The sequence below is a fragment of the Engraulis encrasicolus genome, chromosome 24, assembly GCF_034702125.1.
Source record: "Engraulis encrasicolus isolate BLACKSEA-1 chromosome 24, IST_EnEncr_1.0, whole genome shotgun sequence".
Classification (NCBI taxonomy): domain Eukaryota; kingdom Metazoa; phylum Chordata; class Actinopteri; order Clupeiformes; family Engraulidae; genus Engraulis; species Engraulis encrasicolus.
The window spans coordinates 20,408,379-20,433,767 of NC_085880.1; the positions used below are offsets into that span (position 1 = coordinate 20,408,379).

The 25,389-nt window shown below is 43.5% G+C and overlaps 3 protein-coding genes across 3 annotated transcripts in view; 1 reads left to right on the forward strand and 2 right to left on the reverse strand.

Annotated features, from left to right (window-relative positions):
• Positions 1-2,074: 2,074 nt before the first annotated feature.
• Positions 2,075-6,842, reverse strand: fbxo5 (F-box protein 5). Its single transcript, XM_063191975.1, has 5 exons — positions 6,687-6,842; positions 5,304-5,983; positions 4,984-5,074; positions 4,331-4,525; positions 2,075-2,676 (listed from the first exon to the last, which is right to left on the reverse strand). Exons 1-5 carry the CDS (start codon positions 6,732-6,734, stop codon positions 2,407-2,409), a joined length of 1,284 nt encoding a protein of 427 aa, XP_063048045.1. The 5' UTR covers positions 6,735-6,842; the 3' UTR covers positions 2,075-2,406.
• An 835-nt stretch (positions 6,843-7,677) lies between these two features.
• Positions 7,678-12,742, reverse strand: mtrf1l (mitochondrial translational release factor 1-like). Its single transcript, XM_063192215.1, has 7 exons — positions 12,067-12,742; positions 11,877-11,956; positions 11,567-11,750; positions 11,089-11,252; positions 10,041-10,158; positions 9,298-9,434; positions 7,678-8,263 (listed from the first exon to the last, which is right to left on the reverse strand). The coding sequence occupies exons 1-7, from the start codon at positions 12,548-12,550 to the stop codon at positions 8,060-8,062; spliced, it is 1,371 nt and encodes a 456-aa protein (XP_063048285.1). The 5' UTR covers positions 12,551-12,742; the 3' UTR covers positions 7,678-8,059.
• Positions 12,743-17,469: 4,727 nt separating this feature from the next.
• slc29a1a (solute carrier family 29 member 1a) overlaps positions 17,470-25,389 on the forward strand; it is a 43,295-nt gene continuing 35,375 nt past the window's right edge. The window contains exon 1 of the mRNA XM_063191546.1: positions 17,470-17,921. The gene's annotated coding sequence lies outside the window, so the exon portion shown is untranslated. The remainder of the gene's footprint in view (positions 17,922-25,389) is intronic.

The window sequence follows — 25,389 nt, forward strand, 5'->3', positions numbered from 1 at the left end:
AGTGCACCGGGGAGTTTTTGTTGTTTTCCTTGCGATGGAAATGTCAGTGTCAGTATTATCCATTTAGTGTCAGTATTATCCATTCTCTCCTCCATTGATTTTGTCATTCAATAAAAAAACGCTATAACGTGTGTAAAATTGGCAGTGACTGTGGTTATTCTCTATCTGAACCAACATCTAATGTTGAATGATGGCTGTATCAGGACCAATCATTCAGTTACAAACTTAGCGTGCCACACCACTGTGATTCATATAGTGACAAGGTTAGTTTGAAGCACTCTTAGGCAATAACAGGAAGAGAGCCATATCAAATGTTTATATATACTGTAGATCATTTGTATACTGCTGCATATCCACAGCCTTGAGTCACACACATCATGCCACAAAATAGGTATACACACTTGAAATTATCTTAAAATTATCACTATATACTTTTTTAAAACAGTTTTGTCACCACCTGTTAGCAGACTTACAGTACATTTACTCTGGTCCAGACAGTGAGCAGCAACATACAGAACGATTATTTCAACTTCCAGAAAATGATTTCAAGGCCCACTTGGAATATCTTCAGGGCCCACAGTTTGAAAATCACTGCTCTAGGTATTTCTGTCAGTGCCTATAGCAGGTCTCATACTGGAGACTTTAGACATCATTTTGAGAATAGATGGTGATAAGTTGACGTTTATTAAAATTACATGAATTCTAATAAAGACCTACTTTACAATTAGTTGAACTTTGCATACATCTCAGAAAACCTTTTACTGTATTTGTCCAAATCATGGTCACAATACTGCAAATGTGACTTCTCTCCATCATCATGTACAATCCTTCCTGCTCATGCATATGCACATCTAACAGGTGGCACATGTATTACTGCAGTCTGTCCAAACATCTCTCATTTACTCCAACAGACAGTAATTCAGATCCCACCATGCGGCATTGGTAATTGCACTCTGTTGGGTGCAATCAAGAACAGCAAGGCATGAACAATCCATTTTAAACGATCAGATTTAAAATGATTTACCTCCGATCTAGTGTCCTGTGATATCAACCACAAAATCTATGATGAGACACCCACATTGTTATGCCCTGTAATCGCTTACCTACATTAAGTGGAAGGTGGCCAGACTCAATAGATGAGAGCCATGTGTTTGAAATGTCTGATCAGATTACATTGGGGCAGAAACCTAGAGGCTTCAACTCAGAGGCTGCTGGGTAGGTTGATGTGGGGCAGCCATGGCCTAGTAGTGATTAAGGAGGTGGGCTTTAGATCAGAGGGTTGCAGGTTCAAATCCCACCCTTCCACTCCCTACAGCACTCCATGGCTGAAGTGCCCTTGAGCAAGGCAACTAACCCCACATTAGTTTTGGATTTTTTTAAAAAGGTGTCAGTTAAGTGTTATGTAACGTAATGTAGGCTAATGGCAGGGGTCCCCAACCTTTCTGGGTCTGAGAAATGGGGAATAAATCAGTATCATGCAACACACACCCACTTTGAAATGTGAAACAAATGAAGGATTTATGACAATAAAATCACAATCAGCTACACTTGATACTTTTAAAATATATAAATATAGCCTACAGATGAGCCAAAAAAGTTTGATAACCCTAAATCTGATAACTTTCCAGCTTCAGGACCATGTCAGATATAGCTTGGTCTACACGCTTGCAGCACTGTATGCAGATAGATGTCTGCAGTTGACAAGAAATGCTTGAAGCCTTGAACTTAACCTAGATTTAGAGGTTTAGAACTATAAAAAGTCTTTACCCCGCATAATGGGTTTGTCCACGGCGCATCACTGACGCCCCGCCTCCCTTGAGAAAACAATAACGTTTCCCCCACTGTCAGCCAACAACTTTTAGGGGACTATTCTTCATTCACCATTACAACTGCAAATGAGAAAATGTCATCAGAATCGCACTTTTGCGAGATACTGAAAATCATTTCTGTCGTCAGTGACTTCATCACAAGGCGACGAGCAGTCAAGAGAGGATGTTAGAATGGACCCAGTGATAAGTTGCCCCTGCATCTTGGCTGTATAACGCCATCTAGGAAATCACTTTGGAACAGCACAGAAAGTATCAAAACATTGTTTTATTGGCTGTCAGCAAAATATTTACAAGACAGGACACCACGTAAAAGAAACATACACATACAAAATAGACATCTTATGTACATGATATACAGAATCAAATAGATTGTTTTAGATTGTCTGTAGGGCCACGGGTGAACACCAATGTCCCTATAACAAGTTTTGGTTTGACTGCATTTGGCCATACATACCCATTCGATCCTTTAAAAACACTTGGTGTTGATAAAATCTTTAAAAAATTTGGAGCATATAAAAAAGGGAGTTTCCCAACTTCCCTTTGTTACACGATAAGATCAATTCAAGTCCCATTCAGTTCAGAGTCGTCTGATGTTCCTCTTGCTCTGCTTGCTGCAGGGTAAGGGGTGTTGGCGCTGGCGAGACGCAGAGGAGGAGGAAGGGGTGGTCAGCACGCCGGTTCTGCAGGGGGCGGATCCGTGGAAGGCCCCCAGGCACAGGGTGCAGAAGTCGTAGGTGCAGCTGGCCCGAGTGCACACGGCCCGCTTCATGGCGTCGTCGTAGCGCGCCGGAGAGCTGCACTGCCGGCACTTCCTCAGGCTCTCATGCTGCTTCAGGGTGGCACCAACCTGCAGCGGGACAAAACAGACACATAAACGGTCAATGACACAGAAGGACAAAGTCATCATCCTGATACCCGTAGAACAAAGTAAAACACGTACTCTGCGCTTCTAGTGACAATCCGGTGCAAACAGTGAGTAAAAGGGAATAAAAGGGAAGAAATCTGGTGCCACACGGATGCCTTTTTTCAGCCATTTCTTATTCATTTACAGTGCATTAGACTAACGTTTCAACAAAGCGCCTTCATCAGAGTCCTTCTTGATACCCTACTCAGGAAATGTGTGTAGGACATTACATAGATACGAGATTGTGATTTCTCAAGACTCACTGTCCAACAGGTACAGCACATGAGAAACATTGCAAAGCCATCAAACACACATGGAACAGGAGATCATTGAACTGAATGACAAATACAGCATGGGATCCAAGTACAGCCCAAGTGGCACCAGTTCAAGAGGTTATAGTAATATAGTGTCAAGAAGTCCAAAGCAGTTTTATCAACACGTACAGGAAATATTTTCCTCCAAGGGCCAATGAGGCTGAGGGCCAAACAAATAGCCCGATTGTATGGCCACAGATGGCACACATGTATATTTTCATTTCTTCCAACCTTATGGTGGACCAAATGTTTTCCATGCCCAGGCCGGATCTTGCCCACGGGACAACATTTGGACACCACTGATCTACAGTAAAACCATTTTTTTTTTAAAACTTAAAAATTGTCCAGCAGCCCAAGATCTGGGACATGCTGCATTAGGTGAATGAACGTGTTGCCATGTGTGAAGACAGACTGGGCTACTTCTCAGTGACTAGACCGGAGCACACAGCATACTTTAGTGCACCAAAAAATAAAAAACCTCTAAAAGTATGCCGTCTGCTCCGGTCATCCCTGGGTCTAGTCACTGAGAAGTAGCCCAGTCTGTCTTAATTCTACAGTCTGGACTGTGAGCAACACAAGGGCTGAAGCGCAGACATCCTTTCTTTAAGTGTTGCCATTTTGTGCATGATGGAGCAGCAGACACAAGATACGCAGGCATGCGAGTACGGTGCAATAATGACAACCGTGAGGGGCTTTCAGATTCTCATGTTGAGGTCAAAGACACCGTAAAGATTTTCTAGGTCCTAACTAACTCGCTTTTAAACGTCTCAGGTCACAATAGTGAAACAATGACGGGATGACAGAAAATATTCAGAGGCCTGTTGGCAATATGCCCCTTCCAGCATCGTGCGTAGAGATCTTTTGCAAGTATGTGCACTCGGTTGAGTGTGTAATGTACACAGAAAGTATAAAGTACACCGAAAGTACAAAACAGGCTCTATGAGCCCCTTGTGGGTAGAGTGACCCGTTTTGGGACCTCATTGTGGCAGAATTTACACTTTTGGTATAGTTTTGTCGTGTCCTGAGGGCTAAAGACTAATATGGCCAATAGAAAATGCCAGGATTACTAGGGAAGCACTCATTGACCAGCAAAAAAGCTGGCCCTACCACCATGGCTCTAACGGTAGGACACTGGCAACCCGGGTTCGATTTCGGCCCGGGTACTTAGCCAATCCTTCCCCGTCTCTTTCTCCCACTCGTTTCCTGTCACTCCCTCACTGTCCTGTCCTAAATTAAGTAATAAAAGACAAAAAAGGCACCAATTTCAATAGCCAAGTAATTACCTCCTGGAATCTCTGGAACAACTGGCTTGTTTTCTTGGACGAAGCCGAGAGCTGTGGTGTATCTTTCAAGAAGACCGCTCTGGAGGGATTGCCAATGGGGGTGGAGGTTACTGGCTGAACAGATGAGAAGGCCTCCCTGGATGGTGCAAAGTCTCGCGTCAAGGAAGGAGACGGTTTCCACTCCTGCAGAAGTTTCTGGAAGACAGAGCGTGAGAATTTTAGATCACCACAGCAGACAACATGGGAGGATTAACATGGAGGGGCAGTTGTTTAACATCTGAAAAGAAGGGGGTGCAAATCAAGCATTCGAAAGCACTGAAGACAAACCAGCTCGGCAGGCCACTCCACAGCTACTAAACTAAAGTCCTTCAAGGCATGGTCCCCACTACTGACACGTCAGCTCATTACCATACAACCACAGTCTAACTAACATATACAGTATCTCCAACCCTTCTTAAGGTCAGAAGAAGCATTGGAAAGGCACAATGATGCACAGTATGGAACGAAATTCTGGTTTTAAAGCCCACATGCCCCGTTTTCACTTTACATTATGGAGGTGCTGTTATACAAAGTTCCTCACAACCACAGGATATATTGCTTTCAGCTTTGAAATCCTGAGGTGTACCTTCACTTCACTGCAAGTAAATCCTTACCTTTATTCTCTGCTGAGCTTCTCTGCAGCGTTGAAGTGCCTTTTTGTTTTCACTGATGATTGTTCCCCATGTTTTACAAACATTTTGGCAACTGGAGAGAGAGAGAGAGAGAGAGAGAGAGAGAGAGAGAGAGAGAGAGAGAGAGAGAGAGAGAGAGAGAGAGAGAGAGAGAGAGAGAGAGAGAGAGAGAGAGAGAGAGACATTACAACTTGGAGCGATAGGGTCACACCAATCAATAGCGGTCAACATTTACCAGAAAAACAAATGTTGCCCTCGCTGGACAGGGCCATGTTTATTTTGTGAGTTCACACCATACCTACCTAATTAAGTCTGTGTCGTCCAGGCTGCTTAGTATTCTGCCGAGAATGTGGCCCATGTTCTTTTCCGACAGGGTGCTAAGAATGTCCACACATTCCAGACCCATTTTCCCACCGATGACTTTGTGCAGGACAGAAGCCTTTGCCACCATATTTATGACTGACCAGTCATAATGCTGGGTCTCTTCAAATGTTTTGGACAATTTCTGACACACTTCTTGTTGAAACTTCAGTATGGGGAGAGTGGACACAGGGAGCGCAGAAGAATCGGGAGTGCTTTTTTCACTAGAAACAGGGGAGATTCTCTCTTCCAACAACGCATCCAAGTGCTCTGTGCTGCAGTCCACGCTAGGGTTTTCATGTTGACTGTTCTGATGGGACAGATAGCCACTGTCCTCAAACTGCTCATCCTCTTCTACATTAAGTACCGTCCTTGTAAGAGGTCCCAATGTGGGACAGTCTTTGTTTTCTTTGCCTTTGACAGCATGGTCAAAGTGAAATGTCACTGAAGAAACACCTGGAGAAGGCAGCGTCTTCAAAGACACTCGAACACATCTCTTCTGTGGGGACAATTGCTTCACATGTCTCTTGCTGTCTGGTTCATCCACTGCCTCGGTTACACGTTGCTCCGTGCAACAGGGCACAAATGATTCTGCAGACAGGGGGCACTTCATTTCCGTGTTCTGTGGTGGGAGAAGAGGTTTAATTAAAATGGGGGGAGATGGGTCTACGAAACTGGCGCGGAAGCATGTTAAAACACTTTCGTTAACTTTACAGCAGGTAACAGTAAGATTGACCAAATTGGAATAGGGGATACATTCCAAGAGATGGATACATGTTGACACAAAGTAACAACCAACTGAAGTAGACCCCGTAACTGTAACAACAACAGGACTTGTATCTTTCCTAAACATGCCCAATTTATTATACGTGAATGCCTTTTGCCAAGAATATGCATTTAGTCAGTCATTCGCATGAGTAATACTGCTGCCACATTCAACGAGAGATTTGTCAGAAAACTTAAACAGTTTGCGCGCCATGAAATACAGCTAGCAGGAGCTGTATACAACAGGCTGCTAGTCCGCCTTTACGTTGACATCAAGCAAGCAGCCCTGCTACCTCGATGCATGTCAGTTTACTAGCGTATCACAGCTAGCATTTCTCTTGTACACAATAGTTTCATCCAAGACAGCACTGCTTACAGCTAAAGAATATAGTTCAGATTGAACTTTTGGACACTTCACATTAAATTGTGCGACATAAAAGCAGAATTTCAGGAAATTCCCACCTCGCATTCAAGAACAAACAACTACAGCCAAACATCCCTGCTACCGACATGCCAAAACGTTAACATTAAAAGTTTCATCATTTTTACTAATGCCTCACCTTTTCAAAGGACGCTGGTCTTTTTCTTTTGCCTCGAATGCTTGTCATTAGATATCTTGTTGTGCTTTATGCCACATAGAGAATTTAGCGGCAAAGCGGACTCTCAGCTGAATGAGGAATGAGGCAGGATTTGGAAAAAGCGCCAGTAGAGAACTTATTTGAATTCGGTGAACAAAACGCTCCGACCAATGAGGGGCTAGGGTTAAACCTTTAATTTCTTGTCAGCCAATGGATTACAGTGGCTTCTCTGATGTCATCGCGCAGTAGCATGACGCTGTGCGCTAGTGCGCCCTGTGACTCTGGAAAAAGAGCGCACAAGTAAACACTGGGCTATGCTATCACTGCACACATAAATTTAGAATGTCTTTTAACGTTCACTAATGTTAAATGTAAACCCCATCCCATAAATTAAAAACCCCACAGGTCCCCACGTTTGCACAGAGCTCTAATAAGTTGATCTAACGGCCTGGGTGATTTGTGCACTGCGGTCATAAGGATCATCATAATCTTTGATTCAGATTTGGGTGGTTAGTCTATGTCTATGAATTCTCTGACCAAGGGTCAACCCACAATTTGCAGCTATGATTGACAGCTCCGGTTTTACATGATACAATTCATTAATGTTTGTTGTATGGATTACTATGCAATATGATGCTGCAGTCTGCATGAGAGATGTCCAATCTTTCTGTAAAGAAACTATGCTACTGGTTACAAAAAAAAACAAAAAACAAGGTCCACCTAAGTCCTTTACAATACAATGTAAATCTCCTAAGTGGCAGCCAAGAATAATAATGATTGTTTAGATGGGCATTATACCATGGGACACGCACGAATGCACTCACGCACTCACTCACTCACTCACGCACGCACGCATGCACACACACAGAGCGGGAGATCTATAGTTAATGATGGTGTTCTGAAAAACACTCACTTGGCCTCAAGATTCCTGCACAGTGACTGAGGCATTTGAAAACAAGGATTTGGCCTTAAAAAAATGTCATTCTTATTTATTATACAGACACAAGAACTGAACAGAATAATTAATTCGGGGACGCTTGCTTGTCGTATTTGATGTCAAAGGAAGACATTTCAAATAAAATTGCTGTTCAGCACTGGCAGAAAGGACTGGTGTAATGGATAGTCCATAGCAGCCTGCCCTGTAGTTCTATGCCGTTATCAGGGGTGCCGACTGGGAGGGGGGGACAAAGGGGACAGTTGTCTCAGGCCCGGGGGGAGAAGGGGCATAATTGGGTCCTCATTGCATTGTATCTATTGGGATGGGGGGCCCTTTCAGATGACTTTGTCCTGGGCTCTGCCAAAGCTGTCAGCGTTATATACATTTGTTATATACATAATGTCTTTGTGATCAGCTGCTAGCTGCCATTGTCCCCTATGACTTCCAGGAGGGTTTCTTGCTCGGAAAACTGCTGCAAAGACAGACTCATATCATCCAACAGGTCCTCTCCCAACAGAAATCCTCGGACGTCGTGCACCGTTTTCCCGATACGATGGTCTGTGATGCGATCTTGGGAAAAATTGTAGGTTCTGATTTTTTCCGACCTTCCTTTGGTACCAATCTGGAAACAAAAAGAATACACAGTGTTCCTTAGCAGTTGCACAAACCAATGGAGGGTAACACAGAGGATGTAGGCTAACCATTACACAGCAGCACACAAGCATATGGAACCCATAGAAAGCATCATTACTTGAGAAAACATAAGTCAGAGCTTTCATACAGGTACATTCCAAACCTGGCAACCCACACTAGGACATGAAACCGGTGAACCCGGTGAACAAATGTGTGATTTACGCCTCTAGTAGTCACCATGTCAGCTATTGTGTGTTTTCTCACAGGTGGGCTGAGACATGGCAGTGCCAGCCTTAGCGGCCCCCGGAGCTGCAAGAAGATGAAGTTTGAAGCGGGAGTCCACCGCGTGCAGAGAGTCCCCAAGACGGAGAATAAGGGCAGAGTGCACACCAGCACCAGGACGGTGGCCGTGCTTCCTCAGCCCACAGAGGTACAGTATAGCACTGGGAGTATCATGCATTTACAACACTCTGATACTATCATTCAAACCAAAGACATGTTTAACTGCACATAATATCCTGTGCAGTCACCATGCTAAGTCCTCCTGAAGGACTCTATCTCATATTCAACCAGAAAAAAACATCTTCTTACACACAGACAGAGCTTTTGAAGGATGGCTTTTGCGTCCTTTTGGTTCACCTCCGTTGGCGCAGGACTAGACTAAATTGCCAGGCAAAAAACATTTTCTGCCCCTAGCTGGGTTCATCAAGTGTACTAGGCCCAATTCCAATATGATATACCAATTATACTGTTTTCAGGCCGACCAGAACGGAGCCGGTGCCAGCGCCTGCAACCACCCACGTTCATACCGGGCTCTGAAATTTTTCAGCATGTGACTGTGTTACCCAGATGAACCTGCTGACGTCCACATTGTCATCACGGTTTACAGAGAAAAAACAAGTATTTTTTTGGTTTGTGTAAACACGCCAGTCGTTTTGTGTTATGGTGCAGGAATGGGCACAGCCACGGTTCTCAGTCAGCCTGGATGCGTCATTAGGGGCTTGAAATGCTGGTGAAGTGTACCTGTAATTTGCGCGTCTGGTATCTGCGACTTGTCTCCTCCTCCAGTTTCATGCTGTACAGCTTGGCTCTGAGCACCTTCATGGCAGTCTCCTTATTCTTTAACTGGGACCGTTCCTGTTGGCATTCGGCTACCACTCCTGGAAATTGAAATGGACCTGTAAACAACGCTGACCTAAAACGGACATCTAAGACTTGCTTGTACAGGAGCGAATAGATGCTTCCTTGTTTCGGTCGGTCTGTCACTTTGTATGTGTCACTGTTATTTGAGCTTCTTTAATGAGCTTCTATAAGAGCCTTGATTGTGTGTAACCCATTTTGACTGGAAAACGCCTTCTAAAAAGGCCAGCCACGAAGACCAACTACAAGACATTTTGTTAGTCACACACCCGTTTTTACATCCCCAATGTGTATTTCAGGCATCATAACATTTGCCATGTACTTGTAAAATGCATGCATCGTTGAAGAACGCATGAACGTCACTCTCGGTGTTAATAGTAAATACAAAACAGCAGTCAGCATGAAAGGTATAACCACACACACATGCATCTCCCAGGCAAGTCTAAGGGAGTGACAGCACATTTTTAAGATGTCTAACAGGTCCACTTGTGAAAGTCAACAGACCTTGTTTCCTTTAATAAGTTACATACCTGTCCACCCCCTCGATGTACGTCGTTGAAGTACTAACTTGATTGCAAATATTGATAAAGGCCCCATGTTTTATTTTATTTTCTTGCTCTCCTCACCTGTGGGGATATGTACGATTCGCACAGCACTGTCTGTTGTGTTCACATGCTGTCCACCGGCCCCACTCGCCCTCTTGGTCTCAATCTTGAGATCCTTTGGCTGAATAGTGAGTGTAATCTGAAAAACAACGTAAAAAAGTAACTTAGAGGGTACAGTCCATCAGCCTAACTCCCGTCCTCGACTTGTACTTGTGGCCTGACGCCCTGCCTCTGTGGAGAAACATTAAAGTTGCCCTGCTGTCAGCCTAGCCAGCCTGACAACAGCAATACCCCTAGGTGAGGGTTTGGTCGCTGTACCAGTATTAACACACTCTAGCAGACCATAAAATACCTTCAGACTCTACACCCAGTTACACAGTGACACAGAGGGCCAAAGATATTTCACATTCTGCTCTTCCTGTATTGTCCTGTATTCTGCACAGTACCATCTGTAATTCACTCAATTCACAGCAACAGAACCATCATCCTATGGTTGATGCTGGAATTGTATACATGCTATTTTAGGCCATAATTCTTCGCTTTGAGGAGGTACATTTACAAGGTGAACAGATCTCAAGTCAGGTGCAATCTAAAATGCCAAGTTATTTCAGACCGACCAACGTAGCATCTAACAGCAGGCTTGTGTGCATGTGGCTTACATCACTTTAGATCCTCCAAAGCTATTAGGAGAAAGTCCAGAATGCCCCCTTTCTATTGTCACCCCTGGGTCATTTCACATGAAATCAGACACTTCCTCGTGAAATGACCCCCCTACTTATCGGAGTGCTACTGCATGATGCCCTCAATTAAGTTTTTTAAGTAGCAGACGTCAGGTGGTACAACCGCAGCTAATGCCCATACATTAATTATTAATCGGTAATTCATGTACAAGCAATGAATATGTTTCCTAGATAATCCATTAAAAACAAAATAAATCATGTAATTCATACACTAGTGGCAAGTTATTATCTCTGGTTGCACCACCCTGATGTCTGTTACGACAAAAACATCATTGACCGATATATCAAGAGTGCTGTTACTGCATGACGCTCTCAGTGTTATACTCTACCTCTGTGGGCTGAGGCAGCACGGCCACCGTCATGGTGCTGGTGTGCACTCGGCCCTTATTCTCCGTCTTGGGGACCCTCTGCACGCGGTGGACTCCCGCTTCAAACTTCATCTTCTTGTAGCTCAGGGGCCCGCTAATGCTGGCACTGCCATGTCTCAGCCCACCTGTGAGAAAACACCACAAATGAAAATGTGGACAAATCAATTTATTGAGTCGCCAGCTGAAGGATCGATACAAATCGATACATTTTTTCCATTCCTAATGTTGATGCAGGCATACTTCAACAATAGAGGCCAGGGGCTTGTGTTTGAGAGTGGGGTACAATCTAAGGGCTGTCTCGAGACCCAAAGGGAGTACATCAGTCCCTCTTCTTTCATAGGCAATTGGATACGATCACATTAATACAAAATAACTACACAATTCTGCAAATATCCCAGTAGCACCAATTATTGGAAAAGAAAGTGCACCTGATACCCACCTATTTCACTGGTAGAATAGTCCAGTATGTCAAACCCCCAGCCTTGGAAAGCAGCATAGCCCTGGTACATGTCGAACACCTCCGCTGTGAAGAGCATCGCCTCCTGTCCTCCGACTCCAGCTGTCACCTCCAGGACCAGATCACTCATGTCGGATTCCTCAGCAGGAATAAGGAGAGACATGACCTGCGGACACAGAGGAATATATGTATGGAAATGACTGCCATGATCATGACTCAATTGCAATAGACTCATAGGGGGCTAATAGTGATATGATACTATGATAAAGTGTAGTGTCATAGACCTTCTCACCGTTTGGCGCATGTCCTCAATAGCAGTCTGAAAAGACTCTCTTTCCATTTCTGCCAGCTCTCGCAACTCAGGGTCATTATCTAGTGGCAGATACACAACACTTTATTCCACAACACCAGAACAAATCTTGATCAACGGTGACTTGTTGAACGACTATCGAGTGTGTACAGTATAAATCCCATTTGTTTACCTTTCAGCAATGCCTCAGTTTCTTCAAACTCTTTCTGCTTTAACTTCAGATCTCTGATTTGCTGCACCAGAGAGGATAAGATAGATACTCGCGTCCTCTTCCGACTCAGTTCCTCCTCGTCGCCGCTATCACCATCCGTTGCATTTAAACTTTTCAAACAGGTGTCGTACTCGTCTTCGACTTTCCTCAAGTACTCCTGCATCAGCGGCTTTGAGAAGATTTCCTCCACCGACAGAATCTTTGACAGAAATAATGACTGCGACCCATGAAGCCCACGGAGTAATGTCGTGTGGCCACATTTTGGGAGAGAATAGGTTTCATGTCTAACATTGCTGTGTTTTGAGAATAGGCTTACATTTCTGTAGTGTAGTCTTTGTGGACAGTGTACTCGACAGGGCCCACAAACCTTAGCCAACAAGCATTTAGGAACAGAAGTTACACAACTGAATAATGTCCTGTAAGGTGTCATGACTGACACACTCATAAACAGGCTGTTTCTATTTATCAGACACAAATAAAAACGTCTCCCTATACTCTAAATCCTGCCGGAAAATAATCCATTCAGAGAGTTGATCGTTGACAAGGGTGCATTTATCAGGAGCTAAATTGACAGGACATCGGTGTTTTCATGCATTTCTTCAGGGCGCAGACATATTGGAACAACTACGCATGTGCCAAACTGCCAATGCTTTTACCGTAATTACAGTTGAAGACGTGCAAAAAAAATTATGCGCAGCGGCAATGTTTTAAAAGAGCCAACAGATGGCGTAACATAGTTTCTAATATTTCCACCTCTGAAGCAGGAAGCCTGTTTTTGTCACTCACTGTATTGTTATTCCACATCAAAAAATATTCAGAGACTGAAATAACTTGAACGACTAGTTCAGTATATCAATTAGCCGTTTCATTCCCCTAGGGCAGGGATTCCCAAACTGGGGTGTGTGCACCCCTGAGGGTGCGCGGCCTGCCATAAGGGGGTGCGCGAGCTGAATAGAGCAATGGTGGATATGTGAGTTTTTATCTAGCATTAATGAACATTAAGTAGTTTTTAATAGTATGGTGCATTATATGCTGGAAGGCTCCATCTGAAGTGTAGTTTATTTCCAAGACTATTGGAAAGGAGGATTCCCCAAAAACGACTGTGCTTAATATGCAGTGAATGAGCATTGAATCCATACTTGCGCGGCCATCAGCACACCAAAATATTCGCTCAGGGGGTGCGCGAACCACATTGAAATGTACAAAGGGGTGCGCAGGGGATAAAAGTTTGGGAACCCCTGCCTTAGGGCTAAATCACTTCAAAGTAATTACTTCAAAGTTCTGGTAACATTACTAAACTAATATGCTTTACACTGCATTGACAGCCCCAAACCTTACATCCTGTCCTAGAATAGGCTATTCCCAATTTTACTCAAAGTATTTAGCAATAGTAGTATAGTAGGCCTACTACGGTCGTAGGCTTTAACTCTTTTCAGAGATGGTGATCCACTGGCGGAGCAGTGCACATTATGCAACATTGAAATAAATAGGTCCAATAATTAAAGATAGCCTATAATATTTAAAACAAATGTTATCAAGAAAATACATTGCATTGTATAAAAAACCTTTTGAAGTCAGTATGTCTTGAATGCTCAATACAATAAAGATAAAATCAACCATAATAACCTAGCTGTTGTCTACCAGTAGGCCTTCTATACAGTAACCTGATAATGTGAGTTGATGTATACACAACCATATACACTATATTACCAAAAGTATTAACTAACCTGCCTCGACTCGTATGAATTTAACTGTCATACCATTCCTAACCCATAGGATTCAATATGATATCGCATATCGAACTCACTCATGACAGGTCTACCTGCTTGTGCGCTAAAACCTCTGCAGATGATCCAGAATGCGGCGGCACGGTTGATATTCAATCAACCCAAAAGGACCCATGTTACTCCTCTATTTATTGAGTTGCGCTGGTTACCGATCGCAGCCCGGATCAAGCACAAGGCATTGACCCTTGCCTACAAAACCATCACAGGAACGGCCCCAGCTCATCTGAAGGACCTACTAACGCCTTATGTTACTGGAAGAGAACTGTGCTCATCCAGCACAAGCCGTCTGGCTCTGCCATCCAGTCGCTCTAGGTACTCCCAGTCAAGATTGTTCTCCGTTGTGGTAGCCAAGTGGTGGAACGGTCTCCCAGAGGCAGCAAGACTAAGCACATCTCTTGCAGCCTTCAAGAAACAACTAAAGACCTTCCTCTTTCGAGAGTATCTACTAGACTAATGCTTGAGCTGGCCTTGCCCCAGGGCAGACTCCTGACATGATGTTTAGTTTAGTTTAGTCAAGTCAAGTCAAGTTTATTGTCAATTTCTTTACATGCACTGGTCATACAAAGAATGGGGATGAGGGGTGGGATCGTTGTAGTTTAGTTTGTGTGTGTGTGTTTGTGTGTGTGTGTGTGTACTCGTAAACCTAACCCCTCTTTGCAACTGCACTTGTTGTTCTGTATATCTCCTGTGCACTTTGTATTTGCTTGTGATGTTGGCTTGATTATATCCTTTTTTGAAAGTCGCTTTGGTTATAAAACGTCTGCCAAATGCAATGTAATGTAATGTAATGTAATATCGGTCCACCTTTTGCAGCTATTACAGCTTCAACTCATGTGGCAGGGCTGTCCACAGCAGAGTTGTATAAAGTAGAAGTAGAAGTACTCTTACAGATTACAGTAATTACAACACTCGTACTATGATATTACAAAGTTGAAACCATGTACTATCATACCACTGTGTTGTTACATCTGTAAGAGTACGTCTGCTTCTACTTTATACAACTCTGGTCCACAAGGTTGAGGAGTGTGTTTGTAGGAATTTTTGACCATTCTTCCAAAAAGTGTGAGGTCACACACTGATGTTGGTCGATAAGGCCTGGCTCTCTATCTTCGCTCTTATTAATCCCAAAGGTGTTCTATTGGGTTCAGGTTAGGACTCTGTGCTGGCCAGTCAAGTTCACCCATACCATACTCTGTCATCCATGTCTTTATGGACCTTGCTTTGTGTACCGTCTGGTGAACAGTCATGTTGGAAGAAGAAGAGGCATGCTCCAAACTGTTCCCACTGGGAGCATGGAATTGTCCTAAATGTTTTTGGTATCCTGTCCATGCTCCCAATATTGTGAGAAATTCCCCAAAAATTCCTATAAACACTCTACTCAACCTTGTGGACAGCCTTCCCGGATTAGTTGTAATAGCTGCAATAGCTGTACTAGCCGCAAAAGGTTGACTAAGATCATATAGAACGCATTGGGTTAGAAATGAGATGGCAGTTATGTTCATATGTTAGCGAATACTTTTGGTAAGGTAATGTATCGGAATAAACGAGGCATGCCAGGCAGTGCTGATATCACCATAGACACAGTTGAGGCATTCAAGACGTGCAGCTGCAGTGCTGCAACAGGCCTTTCTGAGTAATTTGGGGCAGCCGTGGCCTAATAGTTAGGCAGTTGGTCTTGGAATCTAAAGGTTGCAGGTTCCAGGCACTGTAACCAATGCTCTGTATTATCTGCAAGTATCTTTGGATAAAAGTGTCAGCTAAGTGTAATGTAATGTAATGTATTGTAATTGAAGGCCACACATCCTGATTCTCACCCTTGCAGTGGGACCAGTGGATGTTATGGATAAATGTTGCTGTTATCGATGTATTTGTGTATGTCTGTATACGTGTGTGTGTGTGTGTGTGTGTGTGTGTGTGTGTGTGTGTGTGTGTGTGTGTGTGTGTGTGTGTGTGTGTGTGTGTGTGTGTGTGTGTGTGTGTGTGTGTGTGTGTGTGTGTGTCTGCATGTGTTATCTAATCATTTCAATAAGTGTTTCCCTCCAAATCCAGGTAGAGGCCCCTAGTTTTCTTGCTACATGGGGTACTTCTTGAGTGTGCAGGGAATCTGAAGGAATACACAAAGCTTTCCCACCTTTTTTTCATTTAGATTTTGCAACTTCGACATCGTAAACTAAAGCATCTCTGACGTAGGAAGGAAGGCCCAATCAAATATTGATCTGTCGTTATCCAGTGCACAATGGATCTCTATTGTCTGAGAACAGAGCTTGGAAATCTACAGTCTGGGCAAGGACCGCTGCTTCTGGGTAACCAGGGCAAGACCTTACATTCCTGGGCAACTGGACCCAGAATCTCTCTCTTTTTTCCTCTCTCTTTCTTTCCCTTAATCCTCTGAAAAGGTTACATGCTAATTATTCAAGCGAAGTGAATGAGTTTAGCCTATATGGGGCAGCTTAGCGGCCATGCTGCGTCATTACGCCACTCGCAGCGGGCGGCAGCCGGGGTCTGATGCCATTTGCCCGCTAAGAAACGCCAACTATGCAGGAGAAGGAGGCCAAGGCAGGTGTCTTAGAGCCTGCAGAAAAAGCAATGCATGTAACTTAACATTTAGTCGTTTTATATTCTTACATTTAATAAACATAAATTGAAATATTACTTGGAGAGGCCAAGGCATATGTCTTGCAGAAAAAGCATTGCATGTAACTCTTCATTTACTCTTATTATTAAGTTATTATATTTAATATAGCCTATATATATTGAACTATTGCTTGGGGGGCTTGTATTTTGCTTTGAGAAGTTATTGGGTAGGCCTATATGTCTCTGAACAGCTATAGTAAGTGCGGCAGTGCAGTCTCCGTGTACTATCACGAGGCCAGATAAAGCATGGTGGGAATCACACCCATCTTGTGAACGCTTGATGTGAGAGAACACCCACGTGGGCTTAGGAGACGATCCAGCTGCACATTTTGTACCAGATTTTAAGTGTGGGCTATGTGGAATTTGTAAAGATCCTTTGTAATGTCAATGACACAATTGAGAATTCAAAAGAAATAGTGGAAAAATACAAGATTTTTCTCCCGTGCATGACCCAAATTACACCATAGAGTTATCCAATATGTACAGTACATGGCTGTTAATAAAATCCGGATCTGGGTTTCAGCTAAAAAAAATATCTTGATATTGAGTCACAGACAAGAGCAGGCCTACTGGGTATCCCAGCTGTGAACTCTCCAGTCACTACCAGTGTTTGTGTACACTGCTAAAGTACCAGTTCTAATGTATTGTCAAGAGTGCAGCCAGGCCATGTCATTTTACTATATCCTCTTCCGGCTGCGGTTCAATGATTTTTACATTTGAAAAAAAGTTCAGTCTCAGGCACTGAACAAGTGCAATGAATGTAGAGGTGTAGTCTGGAGAAACTGGAGGAAGAAATTTCAAGACCACTTGACACCTTCACTTCCTGTGCTATATTTGTGCCCCCTCTTTGATTGGACAATAAGAAGAATCACTGAACCAGGAGTCACACACCTGTTCTCTAAGTATCACCGCCAGTTGAGGATCACACTATTTATAAACTGAAAGCAATGTGTGGTCTGAGTTGTCTGAAGTAGCTTTTGGGGTGACCACCAATGCACGAAGTGTAAACAAAATGTGCCGTCACGTTGACTGTATGTTATGCCAAAGCCTAAATTGTCCCTTTAAGAGACCAACATAGTACAGCGACGTGCATTGCAAAATGTGCCGTGCTTCAATTTGCATGGGCCTACTGAATGGACACTACCGTGTAAGTCAGACGGAGCCCCTTCGAAAATAAATGTTAACAGATTAAAAATCTTATCAGTGTATCATTTCGACCTGTCAAGTTTCTAGTGCGTAAAAAGCACGGCCTTCCGATGTGCCGCGAAGCGAGGCTCGAGTTTTCTCTCCTTCAGCGCCGAAGCGAATCCACAAACAGCCTATAAACTTTGTTAAACCACACTACTAGCACACGCATGGGGACATGCGAAGCGACAAACCAGCTGTTCTGAGCGGGTGAGTAGCCTATTTCTCTAATTCTTCACTTGCGCATTGCTTCTTTATCCTCTTATGTAAAAACCTGCTGCGCGTTTGGGGACGTTCGCGGCCAACATTACAACCTTATTACTATCTACCTTCATTGGACCGCGAATGTCATGCAGTGCTCCAATGTGTTTATGAACCAAATCGTCAATCCTGCGGCAATGTACCCTAATAAAACCATGTTGCCAATTAACGCACACTGTTACAGGATTAACTGAATCAAATACAGTGTCAAATTCAGACAATAATTTCCCCCACACGAAACATCGCATTGCGCAGCATGTTGTCTAATGTCAGGTGTACGCTCACATGGCATCGCATGCGGGCTTCCCACGGGGAGTTTCAGTGCACCCTACAGTAGGCTAGGCGAGGCACCTGCGAATAGACACTTCATACAAAAGGCTGCGAATATAAAGCAACGGAGCATTCTTATAGCAAGACATACAGGGTGGTGGAAGGAAACGCAACGCAGAGAGTATAATTAATTCATCATGTGTGTGTAATCGACTGAATGTTGGCTTTCAAGATGCACTATATTTGGATTGTGCGCACCAAAGATGCTGAATTCTTCTTATTCAACAAACATATGTTTTTTTTTTAATTATTTGTTTCTCAAGCCTGCAGAATAGGCTAGATTGAAATATCATACCTTAATATGCACGGGCTGTGCTTAATACGTGTGATTGCTGCTTGAAGACCTCATTCCGCAAACACCTGAGAGGATGCCTGGTACCAGAACCCATAGCTGCAAAAATGACTGTACTTTGGCCACACTAGTAAACATTAGTTTACTTAGTAAATATTCAGCAAAAGATCAAATCAGGTAGGCCTAATAGGCAGCACAGTTTCAATGAGCAGCATAGTTGCAATACCTTTCCCATCCCACTATGGCTGAATGTTTATTCATGCTACTTTATCCTGTACTCTGAACACTATGGCCCTTACCAGAGGATTGAGTGACCAGTTGAGCCAATGTTACGCCAATACTAGTGTTCTCACGTTCCACGAGTACTTTGTCACAATATTCAATCTGCCCATTCAGCTTGTGCAGCAAAAAAAGTTCTGCTCTTGTTACACCACATTGGCTTGGTAAACTGGAAACAAACATGGTGTGCATACCAGTGCTTACAACTCGATCTTGGCCAATGAGCAACCAGCATGTATTTGTGGAGAGAGGGAGGGAGGAGGGAATTTGTTTGGATCTTAAGTTCTGTCTATGATGAACATGCCACTAAATTACTGATTCTGAGGTGTGTCATTGGATGTACAATATACCAGAACAATTTGAAGTCCATTACAAATTGTTCAGTAGTAGGTTGCAGGAGGATGTGTGTGAGTAGCCTATTACACAAGATTAAATTCAGAGTCTATTGCAGAGTCATAATGTAGAGAAAAGAAGGCTGGGCACCGAAGTTATAATATACCACTGGCGGCCTTCAATCCCAGGCCGTAATGGCATGGACACTGTGGAGATCATCATCACCTCACAGAAACCTGGCCCAGTCAGAATGTAGGACAGCAAAAAAGATGAGGCGCACAAGGCTTGCAGGTTCAAAAAGTGTATTGTGGCCGACAAATTAACAAAAGAAGTCAACGGAAAATATCTGGAGCTACAAACGTTTCGGACCTAGTCCATTATCAATGTCTCCAGTAGCAACTGGCTACTGGAGACATTGATAATGGACTAGGTCCGAAACGTTTGTAGCTCTTGACTTCTTTTGTTAATTCGTCGGCCACAATACACTTTTTGAACCTGCAAGCCTTGTGTGCGCCTAATCTTTTTGACTGTCCTAGTATCACTATTTTGGTGAGCAGTCACACCAAGCAACAAGTGATTCTAAGTTAAGGCGTAGACGCCAACTTTCTTTGTTTCCTTACCAGTCAGAATGTACAAATGTAGGCTACTCACCCATGACTGGATTGGCCATTGGGGGCATGCTGGGCATTTGCCCGGTGGACTGTTGATGATTTAGATTATTGGCCTGGTTTGGGCCTGGGCCTCCCCTCACTGGTATCAGTCCTCATGCCACTTCAGATGCCTGTCCAAGACAGTCAGATTAAAAAAAATCAACATGGGTGTTGCGGTCAAAATAGCTCATATTAGATGACTTACTGTAAATGCTGCCATATATTTCATTGTCTCAATGCTTGGTGGACTGCACGCCGCCGAAAATGCCCAGCCCAGGTTTTATCCCAATTACAGCCTTGTACTCACCCGACATCATTGCAATGAATAAATGCATCAATGGCAGTTTAAGCTTATAGTCTCCATTGATTTAACTGCTGTCTCTCCACATTTATCTGATATCCCATTTCACTACTATGGTAAGAAGAGATAGGTATTATATGATGACTCACTCAATCATATTTTGGCTATGGATGGGTTTGGAGACCTACAGATGTAGTCTAAGGGCCTTCGGAAGAGATATCAGAGAATATCCGGAGAGGTCAAGGTTTGTGCTTCAGCAAAAAGATAGATGACAGACGGAATATTACATAAGGTTTACATTCTTGACTTTTTTAAGTAGCCTGCACTAATGTGGTTATGATGGGAAGTTTATCAAGAGTTTACATGCAAGCTAGTATGCACCTTAACAGCCTTTTCAATTGTAGCCGATAACATTAACATTCCTATTCATAAAAATAGCTGAAACAAGTGCATCCTATTCTTCAAATACATGTTTTTAAAACAACAGTGTGTTTTAAATTTGCCATTCTATACCCTGGTCCTGCCTGCTTAGAACAGAAATCTTATCACTTCTTTGGCCAAATCTGAAGGCTAAGTAAGGGCAGTTTGTTGTTCAACTCTCTCAGCCCCGCTACATGAATGGAATATTGGAGGATGTGTCAACCATATCATATCTTGGCCCGGGCTGTGGCTCAAACAGTTGGGGCATCGACTATTACACCAGGGACCCGGGTTCGCTTCCGGCTCGAAGTCATTTACTGATCCTCCCCCACCTCTCTCTCCCACTGGCTTGGTGTCACCATCTCACACTGTCCCATCAAATAAAGGCATACAGTGTAAGCCCCTAAACATATTTCTTAAAAACATCATGGCTCTAAGTTGATACATACTGTAGCAGCCCAATCGGTAGCACCCACCATATGATTCAAGAGATTTATTGTCATTGTTAAAAAAAGGCACCAAAATTGTGTGTGGAGCGCAACACTGAGTACAAGATACACATTTAAAGTGCAACAAAGGTAAAAGTGTGTGTCACTAGTGCTTTATACCCCTATCCCCAGTCCAATTTAAAGGTACGTATTCTGTGCAGGAAATGGCCAAAAAAGGTACTGCAACTATGGTGCTCATTGAAACTGGGTTGCCTATTGCCAAATTTGATCTTTTCATGAAAGTTCACTAAGTAATAAACAAATATTTTCTAGTATGGCCAAAGTACAGTCATTCTCGCAGCTAAAAATGGCTATGTCTAGAAATTCAAAATGGCGGACCATGGAGAATATCCCCCTTTTTCACGTATGAAAAATGCAATTTTTCCAGTCATAATGAATACATAGAATTTGATGATGGTGGTAAGTATTCATGAAAAAGGTAACATTAGTGATTGGGTAGCATGAATTCTGGAAATAAACACCTAAAAATCTAACAGAGTATACCTTTAAAGTGCAACAAAGATAAAATTGCCACCAGTGCATGATACCCATGATGGCACTTTTATCTCTGTTGCTTTGTTGCATGGGTCATGTTGTCAGTGGTGTAGTCTACTTTTTTATGGTGGGTATACTGTGTATTTGAGCATTTTTTGAAGTGGGTATACTGTATATATTTGTGCTATTCAAAACAATGGATCAATCAATTTTAAGTGGGTATACTGAAATCCTTGAAATTTAGAAGTGGGTATACTCCATATACCCGCGTTCTACATATACTTCACCACTGCATGTTGTATACAGTAAGTTACGTTGTAATGTCCAGTTGGGTCCAGATCATTTTCCATCTTCCGTTATTGCTGTGTCTTCCTGGAGACTGGGTGCTACGTAGGGCTGGGCGATATGGAAAAAAACAATATCACGATATGGATTACTTTATATCACGATAACGATATATATCACAATATAGCACAATTACATACATTTTCAGTTATTCTCTTTATTTGCTCTTTATTTTTTCATGTCGCAAAACAACCTTTCTTTAAAATGGATCTTTTTATTCTTATTTTTACAGTTACATTAACTTATAGTGTGTATTGTGACAACATGAAATCTAATTAAATGATATTCAATTGTATAAAATTGATATAATTACTATCACGATATGAACGATATAGGAGAAAGGTCATGATATACACTTTTATATCACGATAACGATATATATTGTCATATTGCCCAGCCCTAGTGCTACGTACTAAGAAGACCATATTGTCTTTTGCCGGGTGTCCCCCAACCGCCAGCCCTTCCCTTCTGCTGAGCTGGGGAATGTGATATAACGATTACGTGGAGGAATGTATGGTATCATTGGTGGGAAAACATTGGTTAAAACCCACACGCTCCGTTTAACACAAGGGAGAGGAATGTGAGACTTTGGAAACTGCAGACAAATGGGTTGTTAACATTACATTACATGACATTACATTACATGACATTAACATGGCTTAATAATGTCATTAAGACTAAGCGTAGTGAAAACGAATTCAAGGTTGTTTGATTGCTTTTTCAAAATAATATTGTCTGTTGAATTTATACTGGAAAGTTCAGTGCAAAAATTCTACTGAAGAGCATATGAGTTGAGCAGGGCTTTTGAGGTGATTTTTGTTTTCTTGTTTAGTTGGATATGCTGTCAATCTGATTGGTTTCCTCTGTGGTTTTTTTGACCAGCTCACAAAACTAATGTAACAAATCACTGCTTCAAAGTGACAAGTGTGCAGTATCATTTAATAACCATAGCTCAACATGTCAATTCTGTCTGTCACCTGTACTGGTGAGATTATCCTGGACAGCATATCACCAGTTGAACAGTGTTGCTTTACTGGAGTCTAACTCCACATACCTGTATAGGCTATGTTTCTCACAAATGGATTGCACTCGTAAACCTGATCTGAGCCTGTCATTCAGCGAGCATCTAGAAGATCACAGAAGCGACGATGTAAACACATCGCTGCTTCAAAGAGACCACCACCGCCACCACAACTAAATAGCACTAGCTGGAAATGTCAATTGTGTCTGCCACCTGTGCTGGTTTTTCAGCCTCGGCTTCTCTTGGCAAAGACTCCTGAGTTAATCCTATTGCAGCAGAGTGCTGGCCTGCTGTGGGGAGACACCGCTGCCAGCTGCTGACAAGGCTTACAAAATCATCACTACACAACAAAAAATGCAATGTCAATTCAACTCTTAGAGAGTCGGTGTAACACCTTCTTGAGTGTATTTGGTCCTAGAGTACTCTCTAAGTGTTGAACTAACACTGCATTGTTTACTGTGGTACTGGACAGGGCTGGATTGGGACAAAAAATCAGGCTGGGCATTTTCAGCCAAGACCGTTCCGCCAGACATTGAGAGAGACATTTACCGTAATCCTGTGACTATGTTTGTAGTCATCTATTACGAGCTATTTTGAGCACAACAGGCAACATTTATATTTAAATCTGACTCTGAGCTCTAGCAGCATGACTGATACCACTACATTGAGGGGAGGAACAGTCCAAAATCATCAGCAGTCCACCGGGCAAATGCCCTGTATGCCTTATGGCCAATCCAGCTATGATACTGGGCACAGCAGAGCAGAGCAGAGCAGAGCGCACTCACTGGTATTTCAGAGTTTGTCTAAGCTGGGCCAGAAAAAGTTCTGCTTGCGGCCTGTGGCACCTAGCCAAGCCGTGCCCTCCTAGTGACGCAACACCTTCAGCGTTGCTACTAGTCAGGTCAAGAGCAACGCAAGTACTTCCTGAGCTCCCAAAAAATTGGGAACTCCTCCCACTTTGTCGGGAAGCAAACAACCATTAGCAAATCAAGAGAGGCGGGTCAACCATGCCGTTTGGGAAATATTAATTGTTATGCTCTTGGTCAGACCAAGTCTCGAAGAAATTTGAAAGTCGATGATAATCAGGCTAGTGGCACCTGCCTCACCTCACTCTGACTGTATGGGTACATTCCATTATCCAAACTCCTGTCCTCGACCTGTGCTTGTGGCCTCATGCTTTGCTGACACTCTGCCTTCGTGGCAAAAACAACAAAAGCGCTTTTGCGAGATATTGAATTGAACTTCTGTCGTCAGTGATGTCTTGCAACATCATCACAAGGCCACAAGCACAAGCGGGTGTTACGGGATGGTAATGAGGATAACGGGAAGAACCCTATGTTTTGACAGGCAAGGGGAAGAAAATCAACTTGAGATGGGCTGAGAATGTTGGCCGCTGCCTTCGGAACACGCTTAGCCTAGAAATCTAGACGCCCCTAGAGGCCGCAAATTGAATTGTAGGGGTTTAGCTCGCTAGGCTAGAACGCGCTCACATCGCGGCAACGCTGACTGCAAGAGACTGACACTGGAGCACTCAACCATGTTGAACGGAAGCCTTATGGCTCCCAGAGGAGATCTTTCTCCCGGGTACAATTAAGCCCTTCTCCAACCTCAAAATAACCCCAACCACAGGAAAAAAAGGGGTGAGATCTGTGAATACGCTCTGTCTGTCACTGTCCTGGTCCTGGCTGTCAAAAGGTACGGTAGGCCTACTCTTTAGGCCCCTCATGCCATTCAAGAGCACCAAGACCTTCCTCTGGACTATCTCTGGGGCGAAACGCTTTTGTTTGGACTTAATGGTGTGTAGATTTGGAAGAGTGTCAACTGAGCTTACTGCAGTATGGACAATAGCCTGCACTCCCTCCCCCCCTAACCCTGTTAGTTGAATTGCACTCTCTTAATGCTGCTCTAAAGTGTTGGCACAGACCTGACAGTGGCTGTTTTTAGATATAATGATCCCAGCCCCCTCAAGGCCGCCCTCCGCTTTGTTTTTAGGCAATATTTATGACCCTTTTTAATTAATACCATCCATGACTCCGCGCTGAGGAGTAGCCTGTCTCAGCCAGCGGGAACAGACAACTTGTTGTTCAGTATTTTCGGCGGAAACTAAGGCGTGGAAGGGCAGGGAAGGGAATGGAAGTGAAGTGAAGTGAGGGCGCTTGCCAAACCCCACATGGAAATGGAAACTGAGGGCACAGCCAGACTCGGATGCCAGTCACAGGACATGACAGGGCATTTGTACCTACGCTAGGCTCCGTGTGCGCCGTGCCTGTCAGCCTACTGTTCATGCCTGCCTGTCTGTCCCCGTGGTGGCAGCACGAGCAGCAGGAGCTGCACGGAGGTGACTTCTCAAGTATCTCCACCATGCAACACACCAGGCATGTGACGCGAGTGGAAAGGGAGCCCAACGGCATTAGCACCCAGGGGTGCTGACAGGGGGGACAAAGGGGACAGTTGTCCTGGGCC

What these genes read in the sequence shown, in the direction of transcription:
- mtrf1l (XM_063192215.1), bottom strand. Translation starts at nt 12,550, where the DNA reads ATGAGTGTGTCAGTCATGACACCTTACAGGACATTATTCAGTTGTGTA. An exon ending in AATCGTACATATCCCCACAG is followed by an intron (nt 9,435 to 10,040) that starts GTGAGGAGAGCA and finishes TTCAATTTCCAG; the next exon opens with GAGTGGTAGCCGAATGCCAA. An exon ending in ACCAGACGCGCAAATTACAG is followed by an intron (nt 8,264 to 9,297) that starts GTACACTTCACC and finishes TTTTGTTTCCAG; the next exon opens with ATTGGTACCAAAGGAAGGTC.
- fbxo5 (XM_063191975.1), bottom strand. Translation starts at nt 6,734, where the DNA reads ATGACAAGCATTCGAGGCAAAAGAAAAAGACCAGCGTCCTTTGAAAAG. An exon ending in GACGACACAGACTTAATTAG is followed by an intron (nt 5,075 to 5,303) that starts GTAGGTATGGTG and finishes CTCTCTCTCCAG; the next exon opens with TTGCCAAAATGTTTGTAAAA. An exon ending in TGTTCCAGAGATTCCAGGAG is followed by an intron (nt 2,677 to 4,330) that starts GTAATTACTTGG and finishes GTCCCGCTGCAG; the next exon opens with GTTGGTGCCACCCTGAAGCA.